The following is a 22377-nucleotide window of genomic DNA, read 5'->3' on the forward strand; positions in this document are numbered from 1 at the left end:
CACAGCTGCCTCTGTTTCCATTCTGTGCCATTCTACCCCTGAACAAATATCTGACTTTTACACCCATGAATCCCCAATCAGCTGAAGCAATGATCAGCATGTTACTACCTGGCTGAGAAGAGCCATAGCCAGAGTCCCACCCCCCCTCCACTGTCTTCCTCTTCCCATTTCTTGGGGACTTTTCTGGCTTTCATAATCGGGGGAGACTTTTCTAGCTTCCCACTGTCCAGAGCTTATGCCTCTTGCTGGGACCACCTGCTTACCAGCTAGTGTATTTTCACATCTCATAGAGACCCAGTCACCTCTGCATGCCAACCCCGTTCATGGACCCTGTGGGGTCAAATCTCCCGCTCTTCACTTTGCACCGTAAAAACAATAGGTAGTCCATTCCCCAGATCAAGAGTATGTCCCTCCTCCATGGAATCCAATGTGGCGATTCCTGAAGAACTTGAGTTTCACACTGGATAGTCAAGAGGTGGAAACTGGGGCAGGAGGAGCTCGGCTCCTAGTGCCCAGGTGCTGATCGGAGCTGCCGCTGCTCTTGAGATTTCCAGCATCAAGGGACGGGCACCAGGCTGTGATTACATAAATGCTGCATGGTAAATACAGGGCAGTGACTAATTTCAACTCCAAGTAGCTAAGACTAGCCGGAGCATGGGGGACTTACTTTTGAAAGTGTTTTTCCAATTTGTTTAAAGAAGCTAATTTTAAGCATCTTGCACTTCTGTCACAGTGGGAGGAATCTTGTTTTATTATAACAAGATGGATTTCCTGTTAGTGTACAGGTTTTGGAAGCTCCCCCCCTCCATATTCTTAAAACTTTGCACGGAGTCAGTATGTATTTGTAAAAGGAATGAATGAGTGCATAAGACCTGAATGTGATGCCGTAGCCCCGACACAGCCACCACAGTGAATACGACCTGAATGTGATGCCGTAGCCCCGACACAGCCACCACAGAGCTTCTAGCATCCCTCATGGGAAGAGAGGGGAGGAAGTCACATTGAAACCCCGGAGGAGAGACTTCTGTCTCTCTCCTGTGGCCTGTTCTACAGCAGCAATGGGTGGGCACTGCATTTCCTCAAGGAAATGCTGGGCAGAGCTCCTCCTTTCTCTGTCTTTGCACTGCTTTCTCTGGATTTCACACAGACAGGCTAGAACGCTGGTGCTAAGCAATACTGGTTGGTGAATGGTGTCTTAAGCAATAACACACGTGCACACAGAAACACACACGCACACACACACACACCTGCACACACATACAGAGGTCTGTGTGTACACGTGTATATACACACACCTGCACACAAATACAGAGGTCTGTGGGTACATGTGCGCGCGCACACACACACACACACACACACACACGCACGCATATACTACATACAGAGGCATGTGGGTATATGTATGCTCACACACATACACAACATACCACAATAAGCTACAATTAGCATAATTTTGTCTCCTTCAAAGAACATTGGGGTTGCTGCTTATGGTGGCTAAAAGAGAAGGGTGAGTAATCTTGACTCCAACAAGAAAAAAATTGGATGAAAATAATCCAAACAGGCTATTTCAGGACTCTGGAAAATGAGCACAGGCAAACAAGGAATAGGTTAGAAGACAACCTGTGGAAGTCAGTTCTCTCCTTGTACCGTGTGGGGCCTGGGGTTTGGATTCAGGTCCTCAGGCTTAGTGGCAATTGCTCTTTATTGCCATGCTATCTATCCTCCTTGAGAAGTGTTGATCTTTCTTTCTATCTGTCTATCTATCTATCTATCTATCTATCTATCTATCTATCTATCTATCTATCTATGTCCTATCTGCTGTCTGTCTATCTATCTATCTATCTATCCACCCATCATCTATCTATCTATCGATATCTATCTATCATCATCTATTTATTTATCTATATATCATCTATGTATCTATCCATCTTCCCGTCATCTATATGTCTGCCTACCTATTATCTGTCTGTCATCTATCTATCTATCTGTCTGTCTGTCTGTCTATCTATCCATCTCTCTACCATCTATCATCTATCCGTCCATCTTGCATCCATCCATCCATCCATCCATCCATCCATCCATCCATCCATCGTCTCTCCACTTAGACACATCTTGCCACATGTAGAGAAGCCTGTCCTTGGCTTTGCACTTGATCAGCCCTGGTGTCCCCAGTCTTGGGATTACAGTCATGCACCGTCGTGTCTGGCTTGAGAAACTTTTTTTAAAAATGTCTTTTCTTTGGGTGTTGTTTGTGTAGCATGAAACTGCCCTTCTAAAGCAAATGGTTCAGTGATTTTTGGTGTGTGTTCACCGAGTTATGCAAGAAATGTATTTGTTTGGAAAATCTGTGCAGTCAAGGAGGGAAACAGGAGATTCCTCCCTGGAGCTACAGCTTCGTTTCTGTATGGCCCAGTCCTTAAACACCCATGGCTTTGCTGAAGGAAACAGCCCTTGGCTCTGGGAAAGTCTGAATGACTACTGCGCTAGCAAGTTCAATAAACTGATGGGGAGAACCACAACATTATTTTATAAACCGCAAACAAAAATGCTGCTAATTACTGATGCTAACTTATTTGTGAAATGTGTTTCAGCTTCAGACATTTGAAATGTCTCATGGTAATACGGACGATCTATGCTAAGTAGCAAAATATATCTGTGGTCAAGAACATTGACTGACGGTACAATTATATCACTCCCCTTTCTCCAGAGGATCAGGGACCATCACAAAAGAGGGTGCAAACATTGTGAAAGCCAGGGTCTGGGGAGAAGAGCAAAAACAGTGTCTTCTGGACATTATAGAACTGATACACTCATGAACTCATGCAGGCTATGGTTGCCTGCATAAGACTTAGGCAAGATCAAGCCAGCCAACATTTCAACATAGAGTAAGAATGGGTTTACACTTGGCACGTGCTCAGTGAACAATGTTTGTGAATAAGTAGACCACGGATAACTTGCATCTTTTGCTCACTTTGCAGCTGAGCAGAGGCCGTGTTTTTATCCAGGCTATGAAGTCAGCATGACAAGGTTGAGGTCTGATATGGCATCACCATGGTCGTGGTCCAGGGCTCGAGGCTCGAGTCCTTTAGTGTTTTGATGCTTTCTTAGATTTTTGTCATTTCTGCCCCCTGATTCAGAGACCTCCTGACAGACTTACGGGAAGGCAAGAGGGCACCGTGAAAAGGGAGGTCTTCGTTCAAGTTCGCCATTTCCCCTTCTAAGATGTGTGGTCTAGGAAGTACTTTACGGGTCTAAATCTGGTTCCCTGCCATGTCAGGTGGGAATTCCTCCCAAGCAGAGCTTGTATAAACTGCAGGATGGCCCCAGCCTGCTGTTTACTTGTATAACCACAAGATGGCAGCAAAGGAAAGCATGTGCCTGTAAAGGCTCTCCCATTGGTTCAGCATCGCAGAGCTCCAGTGTCCGGAAGTGGGGAGTTTTCACTGTAAGCCCCCTGCCTGCTGGCTTGCCTCGGCTTCCTGGTTAAGCATCCTCACCACGACGTTCTGAAGTTTACATCGCGCAGATCACGCCTTCATTTGGGGGGTCTGTTGGTGCATCTTGGAAACCCACGATTCTATCTAAAAGAGTCTGGGGTCTGTGAGCTCTTAGAGAGAATCAGTCTGGTTAAGGAAAAAGCAGTGAGGTAGCAGAAGTACACACCAGGATTTGGTGATGTCCAGGTGACACTGCCTAGCAGCCAGGGAGGTGTCTCTGGGTCACTGCAGTCTGAAGGGCAGTACTGGTTTGGGATTTTATTGGCACAGTCTCAATCTCATGGGGGGGGGTCATCAGGTGCTGGCTGTGGTTTTTGGAGAATCCAAGTCAAGTGGGCTTTAAGTCGTTGCAATCTGCATTGTGTGAGCTAGCTATTTTTTTTTTTTTCCGTTTTTCGAGACAGGGTTTCTCTGTATTGTTTTGGAGGCTGTCCTGGAACTCACTTTGTAGACCAGAATAGCTTTGAACTCACAGAGATCGGCCTGCCTCTGCCTCCCGAGTGCTGGGATTAAAGGCAAGCATCACCAATGCCCAGCTGTGCCAGCTATTTTAAAAATGATTGGGGGTATGAAAAATTGAAGTTTTGGCACGTGCGAGTTTTTACGCTAATGGATCTCAGCCTCCAGCGGAAAAATAAACTAGCAGGGACCCGTGGGCAGCAGCTCTGTTATAACCACCAGGAAAGCCTCTGTAACAGGGCTGGAAGGCTGCTGAGGAGAGGCTACCCCTGCTTCGGGGCAGCACATCGCCCTTGGATGAACACACTCGGCATTCACAGCAGCCTCTGGGTCCTCACGGTCTATGAGCAGTTTCTAGATTCCAGCTGCAATATGCCAGGGCCAACACACTTACCTTTCACATCTTCCTTTGCCCAACAGGAGTGATAGTCTACCCACGTGTGTTTGCGGGACTTATGTAACACAGGCATACACAGGACCATCGCTGTGTCTGACCAAAGGCAGACATGATCAGTCGTATTTCTTTCTTTCTTCTGGGCTTTGGAAGTGTCTGGCGGGCAAGCGAATGAATGGGAGGAGCGAACATTGACAGAGCAGATTCTTCAGTGGCTAATGAGGCTGCTTCACATGTCAATCCCAGGTCCCTCTCCCTCCCCTCCTCCCACGCCCTCCCACCAACCTCCCCCAATATCTCCTCATTTCCCCAGGGAGGGTGAGGCCCTCCATGGGGGTGTCCATAGTCTGACATTTCATCCAGGGCAGGGCCTAGACCCTCCCCCGGGAGTCCAGGGTGAGAGAGCATCTCTCATTGTGGGATGGGCACCCAAAGTCCATTTGTATACCCGGGATAAATACTGATCTACTACCCAAGGCCCCATAGATTGCCTAGGCCTCCTCACTGAGGCTGCTTTTCTTTTGACAAGGGGCCAAGGCTGGTCCTTTGCCTGGGAAAGAGAAGGGTGATTTGAAGGAGGCAGGTGTTACTGGATAAGGGATAAAGAGGTGTGAGGTTATGTGTGTGTGTGTGTGTGTGTGTGTGTGTGTGTGTGTGTGTGTGTGTGTGTGTACCTCTTTGCTGCTGGTGCGGGATGCAAAGAGCAGAGCAGGGACTCCATAATCTCCTAACCGACCTGGGTTACTTAGCTTGCCAAAGATCTTGGCAGAAGCCAGACCGAGTAAGCGCCCATAGCGTGTGTGTTCTATTATTGCTGCGGAGATTCTGCGATGGAAAAGGTCAGAACCACTGCAGTGCATCTGAGAGCAACGGCAGCCACGTCTCCAGTGCTACTTGGCAGTTTGCGAGCCGTGTCTTCATATTTACAAAGGCGAGAGGGAAGTGCCCGTGTGTGAGAAAGATATTAATGCAATTAATCAGCAGTCTACTGGAGAGCCCTCTCCTCCAACCCTAACCTTTGCTGAAGGTTCTCCCACCCAAGCAAAGCCCACGCCCCAATTATGGACTGAGAGCAGTTCTTCAACCAGCAGTGGTGAGCAGTGAGTGATGAGTGCATCCGCTCCTCTGTACTGAGCTGTGGTCCCGTACAAGGACACGGCTGAATGGTGACAAGTTTCTGTGTAAACAGGATCACAGGCAAGGAGCTGGAGACTGTGTCACCCAGTCCCCTTGCCTCAGGCCCCTCATCAAGGAAGAAAAGGGAGGAGTCTGGATTGTACTCTGTTTCTCTGTCTCTGTCTCTCTCCTCTTTTTTGTTTTTTGAAACAGGTTTTCTCTATAGCTCTGGAGGCTCACTTGTGACTGGCCTTGAACTGACAGAAGATCCACCTGTCTCTGCCTCCCGAGTGCTGGGATTCAAGGTGAGAGCCACACCACCACCACATGGCTAGTCTACTCTCTTAAAGAGCGACTCTTCCCTCTGGGTGAGATTTGCTGATTTGTTGTAAAGACTGCAGGGGAGGGAAATGTGCCATCTAAGTTGGGTAAAGGCACTGTGGCATCCTAACTGGAGTATTTGCTCTGGGAGAAACCAGCTGCCAAGCTGTGAGGTAGACCTAGGGACAGGAGAACTCAGACAGCCAATAGCCGGCAGAAAAAGCTAAGCCCGCTTTTCTCCCGAGTGAGTTCACTTTAAAGTTAGCATCCAGGCCTGACTGCATGCTAACCTTGGCTGAGGCCATGACCTCATGAGAGACCCTGAGCTAGAACGGCTCAGTCGAGCCTCTTCTGAGTTTCTGGCTCACAGAAACCTCGGGATAATAAATGTCTCTATTTCTGGCCACTCAATTCTGAGGATCTGTTGCCCAGGAACACATAATATACAGAGTCCATTACGGAAGTAACCACTACTACGACTCAGGATAGAGAGAAGGAAAGATGAGTTGCTGCAAGGTACAACTTGACATTTCCTGCCAACATCTATTGTATAGGGCTTGAGATGCGGCTCCCTAACCAGCAGCGGCAGAGCCGGACATCTTTCGTTCCTGAGGCTTTTGTCATCTTGAAGGTGGGGAAATGGGGACCTGGGGACAAGGAACAGATTTTGCCACAACTTGGCTATGCTTTGTGTTTCCTTAACCAGATGGTTTTGTTGAAGCTCCTTCCTACTGTTTGTTCATGGACTGAGTGGTCCTCCCCCCACCCCAAGAATATTGTAGAGTTCAAATGCAAAATTCTTGCCTTTATTTCAAGGAGAGCAATACCTTTTCCTTCCAGAGGCTGGTAGTGGAAAAATCATTTGGTTAGCTTCCTGACAAAGTCTTGGGTTGGTTTCGAATGCAACACTAGACTAGAGCAATCTCTCCTTCTGCTCATCATCCCCGATTTTGGTGTAGAATAGGGTCTTCTAGGGGCTCAGGGCTTGAGAGTGACTACTGCCCATGATGAAGGTCCAAGTGCAGTTCTCAGTGCCCATGGTGGGTGGGGGCACTGTAGCTCCAGCTGCAGTGCCATCATCTAAAGACCTCTTCTGGTCTTCAAGAGCACCAGTATGTAGGTGGCGCACATGTAAACACACACACACACACACACACACACACACACACACTTGAAATAAAAACCCAAGAAATAAAAGGCACCTATAGGGCAAAACTGGATAGAGAAATGTAGTTATATGGATTTTATCTGCTGTGGAGATTTGAGGCAGAGCCTCCCCTGTGCCAGGTACTGTTGGGAGATTATGTGTTTACCTGTCTCTGCTTCTCCCTCAACCAATCTTAGGACTCACAACTACACAGGCCCAAGAAACAGATGTACCATCACCATAGTCCTAGAGACAAAAATGTAAATGTGTCCAAGTTTGGCAGCTGTGCCTGATTGCACATGCTTGGGATTCCAGCACTGGGGAGGCTGAGGCAGGAGGATTGTGAGTTTGAGGTTAGCCTGGCTACAAGTAGAAACTATTTCTAACAACAGACACACTGCCCAAGATAAGAAAGTGCTAAGTACATTCCAATCCAGAAGTTATACCATATAGATGGTAGAGTCTGGTGGGATTTCAAACAGGTAGACTTAAAGGGATGGGGGGAGAAATAAGGTCTTAAAACTAGAGGGTGTGTGTGTACCTGTGTACCAAAAAATGTTGGAGACACCGAGAGGAGCCAAAGAGAGAGGCCACATGTGCTACAGGTGACAGGGTCACAAGAATGGGGTTACCAGAGCCTGTGGAACTTACATTGTGTGTCTGAGATGTCCCACATATAGCTGTAGGATTCAGTGTTTACCGGATGGGTTTAGATCTAGTTTCGCCTATTTCCTTGCTATTCCCTGTCCCCATTCTTCTGATTTGAAATGGGAATGTTTACTCCATGCTGTTGTAGGTTGGAGATTCTTAGTGTTTTATTTTACAGAAACACACGGCTAAGACACTGCCTTGGGTTTTAAGAGATTGATTGAACAGTGTTTGAACTGCGGAGACTCTGGAGCTGTAAAAACCGACCAGATGTGTTTTGTTTTGTGAGATGGCCATGAACCATGAACCTTTAGGAGACAGGACTGTTATGGGTCGAATTTGAAAGTCCCAGAGTTTCATGTTTTAAATGTTTCTTCTTCTTCAACAGGTAATGCCACTTGAGGTTGTGGGAAGTTCAGGAACCGGTGCTGACTCTCGGGTATTTTATCATAGCAACACAAAAGCAATGAATTTACCTTGGCTGTCTGCACATTGGCTGCAGGTCATCTGACCTGGTTAACCTCTCAGTGTCACCTAGGGAGGAGACTTCCTTTATAGCTACTGTCCAAAGTGTGGTCTCTTAAGGGCCTGTAAGTTGGCAGCTTCCAAGGTTTCTTTCGTCATTTTTACCAGGTGGTTATCTGCCACTCAAAAGTATTGTTTGTTGTTGTTTTGCTGCAGCTACAGGCGATGACACAGAAACCACAAACTCAACAGAACTCACGTGGGGTTTATTGGGGAAAGGGAAAAAAAGATAGGGGAAGGTGTTGGCCAACCAGGAACAGAGATGGAAGGGGAAGGGGCGGACAGGTGGGAGGTGCTCGCTTAAAAGGGAAAGCTTGCACATGCGTACAGAGTCCTTATGCAGCCATGTAACGCATGACGTGACCACACAACACAGGGACCTTTGAGCTGTCTAAGCATCTGCCTGAATGCTGGTCTGTCTAAGCATCTGCCTGAATGCTGGTCTGTCTAAGAATCTGCCTGAATGCCAGTGTGTCTACCTTGCCAGTTGTCAGGGAGCAGGGTCAGCATAATGCCAGGATACCAACACTGCTAACCCATCCCTATTCGTTGGTGGGCCAGGGCTTGCAACCCAACAGCCCTTTCATTGCTGAAATCAGTGCTCGTGGGTGGTGATGCGGGAAGTTAACTTTGAGACTCCAGGGGCTAGGAACTGGCTGGGGTTTGCTGCTGTGAGTGGTAGTCACTATTGACCTCAGAAACGGGTGCATGAGAGAAACGTGGAGAACATCTAGAGAGATTTTCCAGACATCAACTGATCTCTGTTTGTCTTGTGTTGCTAAAATGTTGCGACTGTGAACCACGGGCAGATAAGTAATATCTGTGGAGCAGAGTTAAGTGCTCACGAACCATTGAATGACTACAAGGAAGTTTAATCTGGTTTGCAGGAGAAGATGAGAATTTGCATTTCCTCTTGAAACGCATAGGAAGAGAGAAGAGAAGACTGAATCAAGAAGGACGGTGATGGCCTTGGATGAAGGGGACCCTGTAGCATTTGATTGGGAGGCGTTGCTTTTGTTTTACTTCAGTAATACAATTACTTTTTGTGTTACTCCAGTATTCATCCCTCTTCTGCCCCGGTTGCTAAAAATTCCACCCCAGGGGAAGATGCAAGTGTCGCTTTTTCTTTCTCTCAATGTCCCGGTGACAAACTGAGTCACTGTTCTGACCACTTCACACTGGGGAGCCTAAACACTTATTGGTTTTTTCAGAACACAGGTGAGAGGTATTTGCAGGGTGTAAGTGTTGCTCCCCTCAACAGGGCACACCTGGAAAGACTTTGCCAACCAGCAGTAAGGCCTTCCCCATGGCTGCATAGACGGAGTCTCCTCCTCTAGTTCCCCCAAATATACTATAGTCCCTCCATGAAGCCCTGTGCAAGTAAGCAATTAAGGAAGAATTGTATACACCAGTTGGTAGGCATCAGTTGGATACTCAGGAGAGTGACCATCCTCATGTCTCCATTGAAGGTGTGTGTGTGTGTGTCTGTGTGTGTGTGTGTGTGTGCGTGCGCGTGCATGCGCGTGCGCCCCCTCACTGGGACAATCCTTTTGCACGGGGATAAAGCTGAATTCCCCAAGATGGCAGTTGCTTGGCTCAGAGGATAGTCAAACACAGCTTACCTCTCTATCTACATTATCTGTAAAGCCTAGTCGCCATGCAGGAATGGTTTGTGCAAGTGTGTACATTTGTGCGAGTGTGTAAGCCTCTGAGTGTATGTCTACAAGCACGTCCCTGTATGTGTGTGAATCTGAGTGGGAGAGATGTAGCATGTACACCTAAGAGACACACGTGAGAGAGTAGAAATGTGTATGAGTCTAAATAGGCAAACGTGTTGGTTATTGTCAGTTGTCTGCTTGCCAGAATTTGGATTTACCTGGGAGACTGACTTCTGGACATGCACAGGAGGATTTTCTTAATCACGTTAGTTAGGTGAGAAGGACTGATTGCCGTGGGTGGCATCACTGCTTAGGCAGGGGATACAGGACTCTGTAAGATAAAGGGAGCTACACACCAGCATTTATGCACCCTTTGCCGCCTCCCGACTATGAGCTTAATGTGGTTAGGTGTTTTAAGTTCCCGTTGCCTTGGCTTTCCCACCACGATGGGCCTTGATCCAGAACTTTGGCCTAAACAAACCCTTTCTCTGGTAAGTTGCTTTTGGCAGAGGATTTTATCACAACAGAAATAATGAAGACAGCAAGCATCCGGGAACGTGCGTGAGATCAGACAGGCGTGTATGTGAACACAAGTCCCTCGGAGTATCCATTGAGTGGGGCTGGAGTGGCTCCGAAGCAGTGAGTATGAGCAGGAACATACCGACAGGCCAGAGCTGGGAGGCCTCCTGCCAATCTCTCTGAGGCCAGGGAGGGCTGGAGTGACCTTTTGGTCCCATGATTGTTTACTCAGAATACACAGAGGAAAAGAGACCAGAGCAGGCAGAGTGGCGTCCAAGTTATCTGTCCTCCAAACCTCAACAGAGTCTTGCCAAATCAAATGAAGTCTCTGGGCCACAAGTGATCCATAGGCTCATCCCAGCATCCAGAATCCATGTGTAGACAGAGTTCATTTTATTACTTTTTATTAATATCCAGTTGTCTGGAAAATTGACACAATAATGTGCTATTACAGAGAACAGTCGAAACTGTACTTTGAAAATGGACAGCTTGTAAAAACGCTCTCAAAATGTTTGTTCTTATTGCTCTCATGATGCCATCAGAGGGGCGGGGCTCATGAGCTACGAGGAGACTGTGAGTGAAACCTCTGTTTCCAAACAGAAACGGACTGCCTTTGAGGCCGGCTTGTTCTCCAGAAAAGGCAAAGCAGGCTCACTGCGTTGACTTGGAGAGCTCCATGCCCAGCAAGGAGCGGTGACCTGATCTTCCAGGTTGGTAGATGGAAATGTGTGGCTGCTGAACAATCAATAATTCAAATAGGCACTTGCTGTTTCCTTCAGGGCGTGCTGCGCCCCGGTGGTAACTCATCAATAAAAGATTGGGCACAGTTGGAGCCCACAGCTAATCTGAGAGAAGCATTCTCACTTGGAAATGCTGGTTGACACAGGCTCCAGAGCGGCAGAATGTCTGTGGTCTGGAATTAAAATGTCGGGCTAGGGAATGAGCCTCAGCACCCTGCTCTGGCTGGATACAGAAGGCCAGGTCCTGGAATCTGGGTCAGCAGTCCCTGGAAAACTCTGCTTTTCCACCCATTGTGGAGCTCCGTGTGTGTGTGTGTGTGTGTGTGTGTGTGTGTGTGTGTGTGTGTGTGTGTGTGTGATAGGCCAGACATCCCTGAAGAGTGTGGATTTCATCCCGGAAGTAATCCAGACCTTGGGCCCAGGCTTGATTAGCTAAGGATCAAGGGAAACCTCTGAAAACTTCCCAGGCAACTCACAACTTTTACTGTATTTTTCACGACTAAAGGAACTCCGACGTAGTAAAGTGTGTGAACACAGACAAGTAAAAAGAAAGATTTAGACAGGGAAAGATTCCAGACTCGCCATTCCAATAGAGACACCGTGCTTCGGGAGGGCAGGGAGGACGAGCCTGCAGTTTAGGGTTCCCTGTCGCCCCCACTGTTGCCTTGTGTGGGTCGTTGGGTTCACAGCCTTGCACTCAGAAGTCTCAAGCTCAAAAGCGCTCTTTGTGATAGTCTGTCATACATTAACTTGGGATCAAAGCGCAATCAGAATAGAGCTGAGTGTACTTAGAGATACTTTGTTTTTCACACCAGTTGGCATAACTACTTGTGTCTGGCTGTTTTGAATGCGGCTAGTTATTCTTCAAGTTATCATCTTCTTCACTTGTAAAAGCTTGGGAATGCTAAACCACTTCCTTTGTGGTCACTGGTGTGCAGAGTTCATGCCCCATGCTTGAACTGCCCTTGGAAGTGGTAGAGACAAGATTCTGATCATGGAATGCCCCTCCCTTGACTTAGTTAATTCCTTCCCTATGTCCCCCCAACTTCACAGAGCACAAAGCAAATGGTAGGGGAGAGGATGAAGCTCTCTGAGCCCCCCATGGGGGTTGTTCAGTGCTTTGGGATGGAACAGTGGATCCCAGGACAGACGTTTACCTGGTGGGGTTCTTGAACACTCAGTCTCATGCTGGCATGTTTGGTGGAGTCCTGGATGCTGCCATGTCCCCCAGGCCCAGTTGGAGTGTCTGTTTCTCTGTTTTAGCGCCGGGCCTAACATTGTTGAGTCGTGAGAACATTCTAGACAAAATCTTCCAGCTACAACACATCAATCTTTTATTGTGCTCCAGTGACTAAAGTTAGTGGCCATTAGTTATAGCAGCGAGTGTTTATTGACTCACAGTTCCGAAGCTGCTGCTACAGCTATCAGAGCCTTTGGCATTTTTCAGCTTTCTCGTTTGTGTGATGCTCTCCTTGCAGCCTGTGTTCACAAGAGAAGGGAATGTGATGCAGTCTTCCCTGGAAACTAGCTTGTAACCCCACCACCCGACTTTCTAATTGTTTCTCCATACTAACCCACCCCAGGGAGTTTGCCCTTGATGGTCCGATAACACATTGCCTTCATCATTTCACATTATTTTCACTGTCCCATTGTTGAGGGTTAGTCTTCAGCATCATAGCCTCAGAAAGCTAGCCCTGCTACTCAGTTAAATCCCTGACCTCCAGTAACGTAAACATTTATTTTCGTTTGCATGTGTTTGTGTTGGTATTTGTGTGAGAATATGGCATCTGTGTGCAGTGCCCATGGAAGCCAGAAGGGGGCACTGTCCTCCTGGAACTGGAATTCTAGGTAGTGAGCTACCTGACATGGTTCTGGGAATAGAACTCAGGATGTACTTACAAACCCCCTTTTCTAATTAAGATGGGAACTCCCCTAAGTCAACAAGAGCGATGAGTGAGGAGAACCTCAAATTGTGTACTTGATCTGACATATTCAGAGACCAATGAAACCATCCTTGTTCTAAAAAAAATTAAACCTTTTTATTAGTATATTTATTTTATATATAAAAGAAATACAAAAAAAGAGAGAAAGAAACACAAAGAAAATGCTTTTTATGGCAAATCGGATTTGTCAGTGCCTTCAGCTTGTGCTCCAGGCTCTGGCCCACTGGGTGTTAATAAAGTCCGCCGGTTGTAATGGCCCTTGATGATGCCCGAGTTGCTGTTCTCATTGAGTAGTTGCTTCTGCCTTTGCCGGTTGAGAGACTGGACAAGGCCAAGGACAACCGCAGCCAGAGAGTATTGCCCGGGCAGTCTCCTTGGGGGCAAGATGAATGGGTTGGGTTGGACTCTTCCCAGGAGAAAGTACGTTTTGATTTTCCCTTCTTGCTCACTGATACCCTTCACATAGATCTCTCCTCGATAGTCGAAGGCAAAGCCCTGGTCTTTCAGGATAAGATAGGTCTCCTCTGGAACTTGGATCCGGCCACTCACCCCCGTGCTGTCCATGCGACTCGCTAAGTTCACGGTTTTACCCCAGATGTCATACTGGGGTTTCTTTGCACCAATCACGCCTGCTACCACCGAGCCATGGCTGATGCCTACAAAAGAACCCAAGAGAGCAAGGAGTAAGGCAGAGGAAGTGCAGTTAGGCGTCTGGACCTACCTGGGAAGTGGCAGGCACGCGTGTAGTGTCTGAACAGCATAGTCCAGGTCTGTAACATTTAGTCTTTTGGCCAGCCGCCGGGACCCTGCCGAGATGTCTGAACCCCCAAATGAAACTCAAGACACTGATGAAGCTGTTGGCATTGGCATCAGCTAGCTCTGAGTTGATTATTTACCCATAATTACTAATAAATATTTTACAAGGACTTCTCTTTTTGAGGAGGTACTCCCTAGCGCCCTTTGCTCCTGGGAGATCACATGGCGACCAGCCAGTTTACTACATTTCCCAGAATCCTCCTAGACTCCCAGTCCCACCTATCTTGCTTCCCTATTGGCCAACAGTGCTTTGCGGACACATACACAGGACTTCCCCCATCACAGGTCCTACCTCAGTCGCTTACTAGATGAGTCACCCAGGTCTTACTAGATGAGTACCCATGTACAGACTGGAATATAAAAGGAGGTTTATGTAAAACAATACGAGCCAAGCATTGCCGGAGAGTGACTGACATAGAGCTTATCGTTTCCACGTGCACAGAGACTGATCTTGGGTGTGGGACGCTCAAGGTGCTGACCGGGACTCAGGCCATCTTTTGTTGCTTACACAGTGCCCTGAGAGCTTGAGCAGATCATTTCCTTCTCTGTTTTCCGTCTAGGTCTCCAGCACTATTCATTCCCACGGCAATGTCTCTATACACCTCTTGTCTTCTCGAAGCCCTCTTTCCCCACTGCTTCGGGAAGGGAAAGGGCTCTCTGATCCATCCAGTTATCCAGTGAGAACCTGTTTGAACGTCTGCCAGGGTGTCTTTGTTCCCAAGGATAAAGCCAGTGCTCTTTAGGGTTATAATCCATTAGAGTGACATCTTGTCTTGCCAGTGAACTTGTAGCAGTGGTCACACCCTTTGGGTGTAGTTTCAGGTGTGGATTTGACCCCTTTAAGGTGGAGGAGCTGCAGGCATGTGCTCTCTTGGGTCTTGGAGAGCAATGGAAGGGCAGAGACTGCATCTTCTGGAGCAGGAAGGCCACAGTGGTTATTTGCTCTTATCTGTGTAAGTTCTTCCCCAATAAAGCACCTATTTATCATTTCTCTTGGGTCTGGGGAACTCACTTACCTACCCCCTGCACCTTCAACCTATAGCGTCTTTGAACTAGCTTCAGCCTGGCTTGCCAGCCCAGGTCATCTCCCATTCCTCCATGCCAGACTGAACTGCTAGTCCCCACACGTGGTACACGTTCACCTTGGTGCTACAGTCTTGATTGTTTTGTTTGAACTCTTTGTGCCCTGCTCCCATCCCATTCTTCATTTGGAAATGCTCTTAATGATAGTCTCAATGCTTACTCCAGGAAACACAGATGCCTCTTCTAGTAATGACAGCATTTCATGAAATGTGTGCTGTGCACATCTGTCTCTTCTAAGAATTTCATAATTCTATAAACATTGACTAGGCATCTGATACGTGAAGTAGGGGAAGCAAGAAGACATAAGCTTGTCCCCTGCTCCAGAGACAGAATATAATTTTAAAAGCAGGGAATATATTAGAAGTTAATGAAAACAGAAATGATCAGTGGGTAGGAATAGGAGACCAGAGACATTATATTGGTGAGTAGAGCAGCTAGGAAAGACCTTCTGATGAAAGACCTGAGAAAAGAGATAGGACTAGCTTACAGATAGGACAGCCTTACAGATAGGACAGCCTTACAGATAGATAGGACAGCCTTACATATAGGACAGCCTTACAGATAGGACAGCCTTACAGATAGGACTTCCTTACAGATAGGACTTCCTTACAGATAGGACAGCCCTACAGATAGGACAGCCTTGCAGATAGGACAGCCTTACAGATAGATAGGACAGCCTTACAGGTAGGACAGCCTTACAGGTAGGACAGCCTTACAGGTAGGACAGCCTTACAAATAGGACAGCCTTACAGATAGGACAGCCTTACAGATAGGACAGCCTTACAGATAGGACAGCCTTACAGGTAAGATAATTCTAGACAGAAGTACCATACACTATGCATTATACTATACATACACACTACATTATATATACACACATACACTACATGCTATGCATTATACTATTACCACATAACCACATATACACTATATAATACATACACATATATACTACACACTATGTATTACACTATACACATATATAAACTACATTATACATACACAATACACTACACACTATACATTATACTATTACCATGTACACACATATACACTACATTATACATACACATATATACTACACACTATGTATCAAACGATACATACACACGTATACAGTACATTATACATATACACATACACTACACACTATGTATTGCACTATACATACACACATATACACTGCATTACACATACACACATAATACACTACATTATACATACACACATACATTACATACTATGCATTATACTATTACCACATACACACATATACACTAACTACATTATACATACACATATATACTACACACTATATATCAAATTATACATACACACATATACACTGCATCACACATACACACATATACATATAATACACTACATTATACATACACACATACACTACACACTGCCTAGTATACTACACTACACACAATACATACTATACACCACACTACCCACATAGACACTATGCACTGTACATTATATCCAACATACATATATGTATATGTACTTATAGACATTACACACTGTAGACAACACACACAGGCTATAGAACACACAGGAATCACAATGACGATCAACTCTTTAAAACTCTGAGATACATTATGTCATTTGACTCTCATCTGATTTCTGCAAGGTCACAGGCTGTGGAGATGATCATGTAGCATCTAGCCAGCCAGCACACAGGAAAGCTGAGGATGAGGAGGTCTTGGTGTCATGCTTGCTCCAAGTCACGGAGCTGGTTATGACACACATTCAACCCAGACTGAGATGCTCAGCCCAGTGGGGGATTTAAAGTTTCTCACTCTGGAGATCAACGAAACAGCACGGACAGTTTAGTACACATCACAGCAGGGGGTAGCCCTGATCTCGCCCATGTCTTTGGACTTTACTTACACCATCTCTCTTCCGAGGGCCGACAGTTGTTTTTGACTTTTGGTTTAGTTGTGAAGCTAATGATTACAGAAAAGACTTGAGATTGATGAGAAATGTGGGATCAAGCCTCCCCCCCCATCCATGGCTCGAAACCATAAACACAAGGCCTGCTTGCAAGGGACAAAAGTGTGGGGGGTATTTCTCTGATCTGAGGAACAGCTGTTGATATTTCTGTAACCCCATTCTTTTCCTGCAAGCTGCTAAGGGAGAGCTTAATGAAATATAATGGCCCGTCAGTGGCAGGACATCTACAGCAATAGGGCAGCACCAAAGGTTGTTTGCAGCTGCCCCTCGGTAGCCAGAATGCCGTTCATCTCAGCGTCAGGCCCCCTGAAGCTGCTGCTGCTGCTGCCACTGCTTGGCTGCCTGGTGTGATGCCAGGCTAGTGATGTCTCCGGTTTGGGATCCAGTTTCTTCATCTACAAAATGCAAATGCGAGCGAGCGAGAGCTGGGGCTGTCAGGCTGGACCTCTGGAGGCCCCTGGCAGCCCAGAGGAGATGGAGGAGGAATGAACAAATTATGCAAACACGGACAATTACCATTCAATTGCAGCGATTGCTGCATGGCTACTTTGGACAGGGAGTGTCTGTCCCTGCAATGGAAGGAGGCTGAGAAACTGTTGCTTTCTGCCTGTCTCTGGCTCAGTACTGGATGTGATTGCTTCAGAAGAAGAATCCTGCTGCTGTCTGAGGTAGAAACCTGCTGTTGTCTGAGGTGCCATCCAGAAGGAGCAGCAAGTAACACATTGACTACCAGTTTTGAGCAACTTGAAAAAGTCAGAAGTACTTTATCCTTGGGTCCCTAGTTGCCTTTCCAAGCTTGCCTTTGCACAGGAGGCGAGAGCGCTACAGAGGTATGATTGAGGAGAGGCCGGCCTAGTGTTTGCTACGTGTTTCTGCACGGGTCAGGATCCTGCCTTGCTGCCAGCATCCTGGATGAGGAAGCCCAGAAAGGCCTGAGTTGACTCCGTGTCTGTCCTTGTCGGGGTCATACAGAACCTCATGCATTTTGCAAGAGAATGCTTTCCTGGATTGATGCCCAGGACATGGGAGGGGTTGAGGGAACAAAGATAGTTGGCTCAATGCAGCCTCCACCTCTAGCTGCGACTCACCAATTCGGAGCTCAAAATTGTTGAACGAATGCTTGTTGATCTCCTGTATGCTTTCGGTCAGGGCGAGAGAGAAGTCAGCCAGGGCACACAAATGCCCCCATTTATCTTCACATTGCTGGAGAAAATATGAGAGAGGCATCCAATCAGTGTTACAAACGCTTGATGTCTTCAGCAGGGGTTTTACAGTCTAATCCCAAGTGTGTATTTATTAGGAGAAGATAGCCGTGCAAGGGAGATTTACACACTCAAGCTGTCACACTCAAGCTGTCACTATCCCAGAGGCATGGGAGATCACAGGAGAGTCAATTAAGGCTATAGCGTGTGGTCATCATCACATCTTTCCTTCGCATCTACACTTGTCTAGGAAGCCTGCCCCATTATGGATTCCCGAGTATGCTCACTCGTGTGCATGCATTCACATCACTGTCCATCTGTGCATGGTCCTATCCTTGAACGTGTAGGTTTTCCAGTCCAAAGGCTGTGTCTGTTTCCTGGGAAATGCTCATCGCATCCGATTATGGGGTGCTCCTGTGTAAAACCCCTGAGAGAAGTAGAGTGAGTCTCTTCACCTCTGTTTCCCAATCTGTAAAGTGAGGTGAAGCCTGATGCCCTGTACACCTCTTCACAGTTGAATGAGATTGTGTGTGAGACAGGATTTGGTACCTTACAGAGGCTGGTAGTTCAATCAAAGGCCAGGCATCAGATATATCTGGTCCTGCAGACCATATAGTCCTTGCTGTAACTACTCAACATTGTCATTTTGGTCGCAAAGGAGCAAAGGATAAAATAGAAACAAATGGGAATGCCTGTGTACAATAAAACTTTATTTATAAAAGTGGGTGTTGGTTCAGATGTGGCCTAGAGGCCCTTGTTTTCTAACTCCTGCTATTGAGGACCACATTTGTAATGTCAGCATGGGTTTTATCTTACATAACCATACTTAGAGTGCCTTCTTTAATGGGGATTCTATCTTTCCCAGTGATTTTGAATAGCACATAGTCCAATATTTTACAAAGCTACCACTAACAATACCGCTACCACCACCAACCACCACCAAATAGCATTTGAGGGATAAAATGAATGCAAGAATAAGGAAATGGATAAGTATTAGGGATTTTTTGATGCCCGCTGCTAAATCAGAGCCAAGGTATTTCTTGGCACAGATTTTTTTTTGTTCAAGTGAACAGAGAGATTCAAAATGAAGCCTGGAAGAGTTTACAGAGTAACAGCTTCTCATGATTCAGCAAACCTCTTTTGTCATTACAGCCCAGTTTAGATTTCCCTCCCACGCTTCTGGAAGGCGCCCTCAGCGCATGGCAACAGTCAGGTACAGGTGTGGCCGAGCCCAGGGAGACCTTACCTGTTTCTCTGGTGACAGTCCCGAGACGGCCATGTATGTGCTACCAATGGTCTTAATCTTCTCTATGTCTTGAAACCGGTCCTCCCCAAGCAGCTGCAATGGATTCAAGCCATGCTGTTTTAGTCCTTGTGTTTACACAGCTGCGGGGTGGGGCTCTGGTAGCCGTGCCCTCTGAGGGCCACGCATTCAATCAATCAATCCATGTTTATACATTCTTGCTAAGTGTCCCATGTGTGTGCTAAATTCTCTCGACTGTTTCAGCGAATCCTGGACTAACCTAGGGTATCTGATAAGCTTAAATAAGGAATAAAAACCGTTCCCCAGTCAGCCAGCAAATCTTTTGGGGTTTACTTCCAACACGTACTTAGAATGTAACCACTCCCGCTTTTCTCTGGCAGTACCCTCCCCTAAGCCGCTGGTCTAAGCCACTGAGAGCATTCAGCTGTACCCATTCCTGTCCTTGCCTCCTCTCGCCCAGCGTAGTGGACTGGTGACGTCATTTGAGTGAGTCGGAACACGCCCCTGCTTGGTGCAAAACCCTCCAGTGCCTTTTCGTCCTACTCAGGGATAAGTCAGTTTTCACTGAGCCCAGCAGGACTTTCCATGACCACCAACCCCGCCCGACACCCAGTCCTATTGTTTCTTTGTTCTGCTCCAGCCACCCACGTCCTTGCTTACTCTTGAGCAAGGACGCACGTTCTATCTCAGGAGTGTTTCCTTAGACCTACGGGCTGCTTGCTCCTCCTTCAGACAGTGGCACGGCCACTCCCGTTCTCCCTTCCCCTCCTGCCCGACGCCTGTCTACTCTAGGTTACCTCGGTGACCACCATCTAATGGGACACAGCTTCCGTTCTCACACAGCCTTGTTGTTTGTTGTCCCGTGTCACCTCCCTTCCTTAGATGTAGTTCTGACTTGCTTTCCTGACTGTCATTTTCCTTGGGATAGAAGACTTCGGTGGTATCTATCGTCTCCAATTCTGTTTACCACTCAGAACCTAGAGCACAGTAGTGTTGAATGAATGAATGAATGAATGAATGAAAGAAAGAAAAGATACCAGTCTTTAAGTTTCCTACATGTTACTTGGAATTTAGATAGCAGTGTTAAGGAAAGGATACTTCGGTGTTTAGTAACTTCAGTGGGCTGGACCATGCCACTGGGTCAGGCCCCAACCTGTCAAGTTTCCAATCCTTGGAATTCACATAGGTCATCTTTCATGGCCAAAGGGACTTTGGAAGATGAGATTAGGATTAGGATTTTGGGACGGAAACTAACCTGGGGATATATCACATGATAAGTACCTTTATAAGGAAAAGGTAGAAGTAGGAGAAACAGAGATGGGGATACTAGGGAGGAAGCAAAAATCAGAATTATGTGATTGTTGGTTTTACAGAAATGGGAACAAGCCGTGAGCCAAGGAATTCATGTGCCTCTGAAAGTTAAAAAAAAAAAGGCAGGAAATGGATCCTTCCTGGGAGCCTATAAATCAGTGGTTCTCAGCCTTCCTAATGCTGCAGTCCTTTAATGCAATTCTTCATGGTGTGTTGACCCCAATAACAAAATTATTTTCATTGCTACTTAATAACTGTAATCTTTTTGCTGCTCTTATGAATCATAATGTGAATATCTGATACGCAGGATATCTGATATGAGACCCAAAGAGGTTACAACCCACAGGTTGAGAAGGGGTACTCTAGAAGTTCTGCCAAGCCCTTGATGGTAGCACCTTTTAGTTCTCCAACTCTTTGCCTCCCTTTAAAAACATTAAAACTCACAGGGTCTCAAGTGATGGACACGCACAGGCAGATGCAATAGGTGGAGCAGACAGGAGTTCAGCTATGAAGGTCTGCACACGTGGAAGTCTGATGACTTCTCAAAGACACAAACTAAGCGTGTCTGCTCTTTTAGCTGTCCTTCAGTTGTGCGTAGTTGAGCTTGAAGGTCTGGGGAAGGTCTTCAGTTGCCCATCCCCCCTACCTCCATACAACTGAATTTTCCTGGTTTCCTTCTGCTTGTGGCAGGCCAGATGCTGTCCTTCTATGTTTTCTTTAGAACCACTTAGCTAAGAGCCAAGTCGCAAAGTAGCAGGAGTCCTCAAAATAAGAGGCTGCCTGATCTTAGACTTCTACCCTCTAGAACTAGAAACTAGCGATGGTTCTTTCATTTGAACAGTGTCCAGTTCCTCTTCCTATTTCTCCATTCATGGGGGTCGCAATTGAACCCAGAGCCTTGCATGTGTTAGTTTAGTTGTTCTCTAAGCTTGAGACAATGTCTCTAAATGTACTAGGCTCAGCAGTAGGACCGGAAACTCAGCAGGATACAAAAGGATCCTATCATGAATGTGTAGCCTACTTTAGAAGACACACTGTTACCAAAGAGTTCCCCCTCACATCTTATAAGGCCCTAACCATGCCTCCTAACCACTACCCATGCTTCCCTCTATGAAAGTGACTTTCTGTCTGCATAATAAAGCCATAGAGGTGAGACGTGATGATGTCTGATTTATGTTGACCCCACTCTGTGATTTCCCATATCTATGGAATCATAACACACAAAACTCAGAAACAGAGAGTAGAATGGTTGTTAATAACATCTATCAGGGAACCAACATGAGATGGGGATGTGGGGATATTTGTTATAGGGCAGAATGTTTCAGGTAGATAGAAGTAGTCCTAGAGACACTATGACGACTGTGGTGGTTTGAAAGAAAATGACCCCCAAAGGGAGTGGCACTATTAGGAGGTGTGGCATTCATGAAGTAGGTGTGGCTTTAATGGAGGAATTATGTCACTGTGGGAGTGGGCTTTGAGGTTTCTTTTACTCAAGCTTCACTCAATGTAACACGCAGACCACTTCCTGTTGCCGGCAGGATGTAAGACTCTCAGATACTTCTCCAACACCATGTCTTCCTGCACACCACCTTGTGTGTTAATGGACAGAACCTTTGAACTGTAAGCAAGCCACCCTAATTAAATGTTTTCGTTTACAAGAGTTACCATGGTTATGGTGTTTTCTTTTTACAGCAATAGGAACCCTAACTAAGACATTTAGGGTTACATTTTAACTGTTTTTACCACAGTGCAGGGGTGATGAATATACT

The 22377-nt window shown here is 46.5% G+C and overlaps 1 protein-coding gene and 1 long non-coding RNA gene across 7 annotated transcripts in view; one reads left to right on the forward strand and one right to left on the reverse strand.

Annotated features, from left to right (window-relative positions):
* Positions 1-22377, forward strand: part of LOC106021829 — a 139553-nt gene that overhangs the window by 98808 nt on the left and 18368 nt on the right. For all 3 annotated transcript variants that reach the window (XR_001196983.3, XR_005870511.1, XR_005870512.1), the window contains one exon: positions 7971-10994. This is a non-coding gene — a long non-coding RNA (uncharacterized LOC106021829). The remainder of the gene's footprint in view (positions 1-7970; positions 10995-22377) is intronic.
* Adcy8 (adenylate cyclase 8) overlaps positions 13039-22377 on the reverse strand; it is a 203587-nt gene continuing 194248 nt past the window's right edge. For 3 of the 4 annotated variants that reach the window (XM_013119532.3, XM_013119531.3, XM_005078687.4), the window contains 3 exons: positions 19280-19372; positions 17920-18034; positions 13039-13623 (listed from right to left, as the gene is read on the reverse strand). In XM_013119532.3, coding sequence (XP_012974986.1) covers positions 13136-13623; positions 17920-18034; positions 19280-19372 — 696 coding nt within the window. In that variant the 3' untranslated portion in view covers positions 13039-13135. The remainder of the gene's footprint in view (positions 13624-17919; positions 18035-19279; positions 19373-22377) is intronic. The other variant, XM_040730353.1, reaches the window with a different exon arrangement.

Source organism: Mesocricetus auratus, unplaced genomic scaffold (genome assembly GCF_017639785.1).
Source record: "Mesocricetus auratus isolate SY011 unplaced genomic scaffold, BCM_Maur_2.0 Super-Scaffold_100023, whole genome shotgun sequence".
In the NCBI taxonomy this organism is placed as follows: domain Eukaryota; kingdom Metazoa; phylum Chordata; class Mammalia; order Rodentia; family Cricetidae; genus Mesocricetus; species Mesocricetus auratus.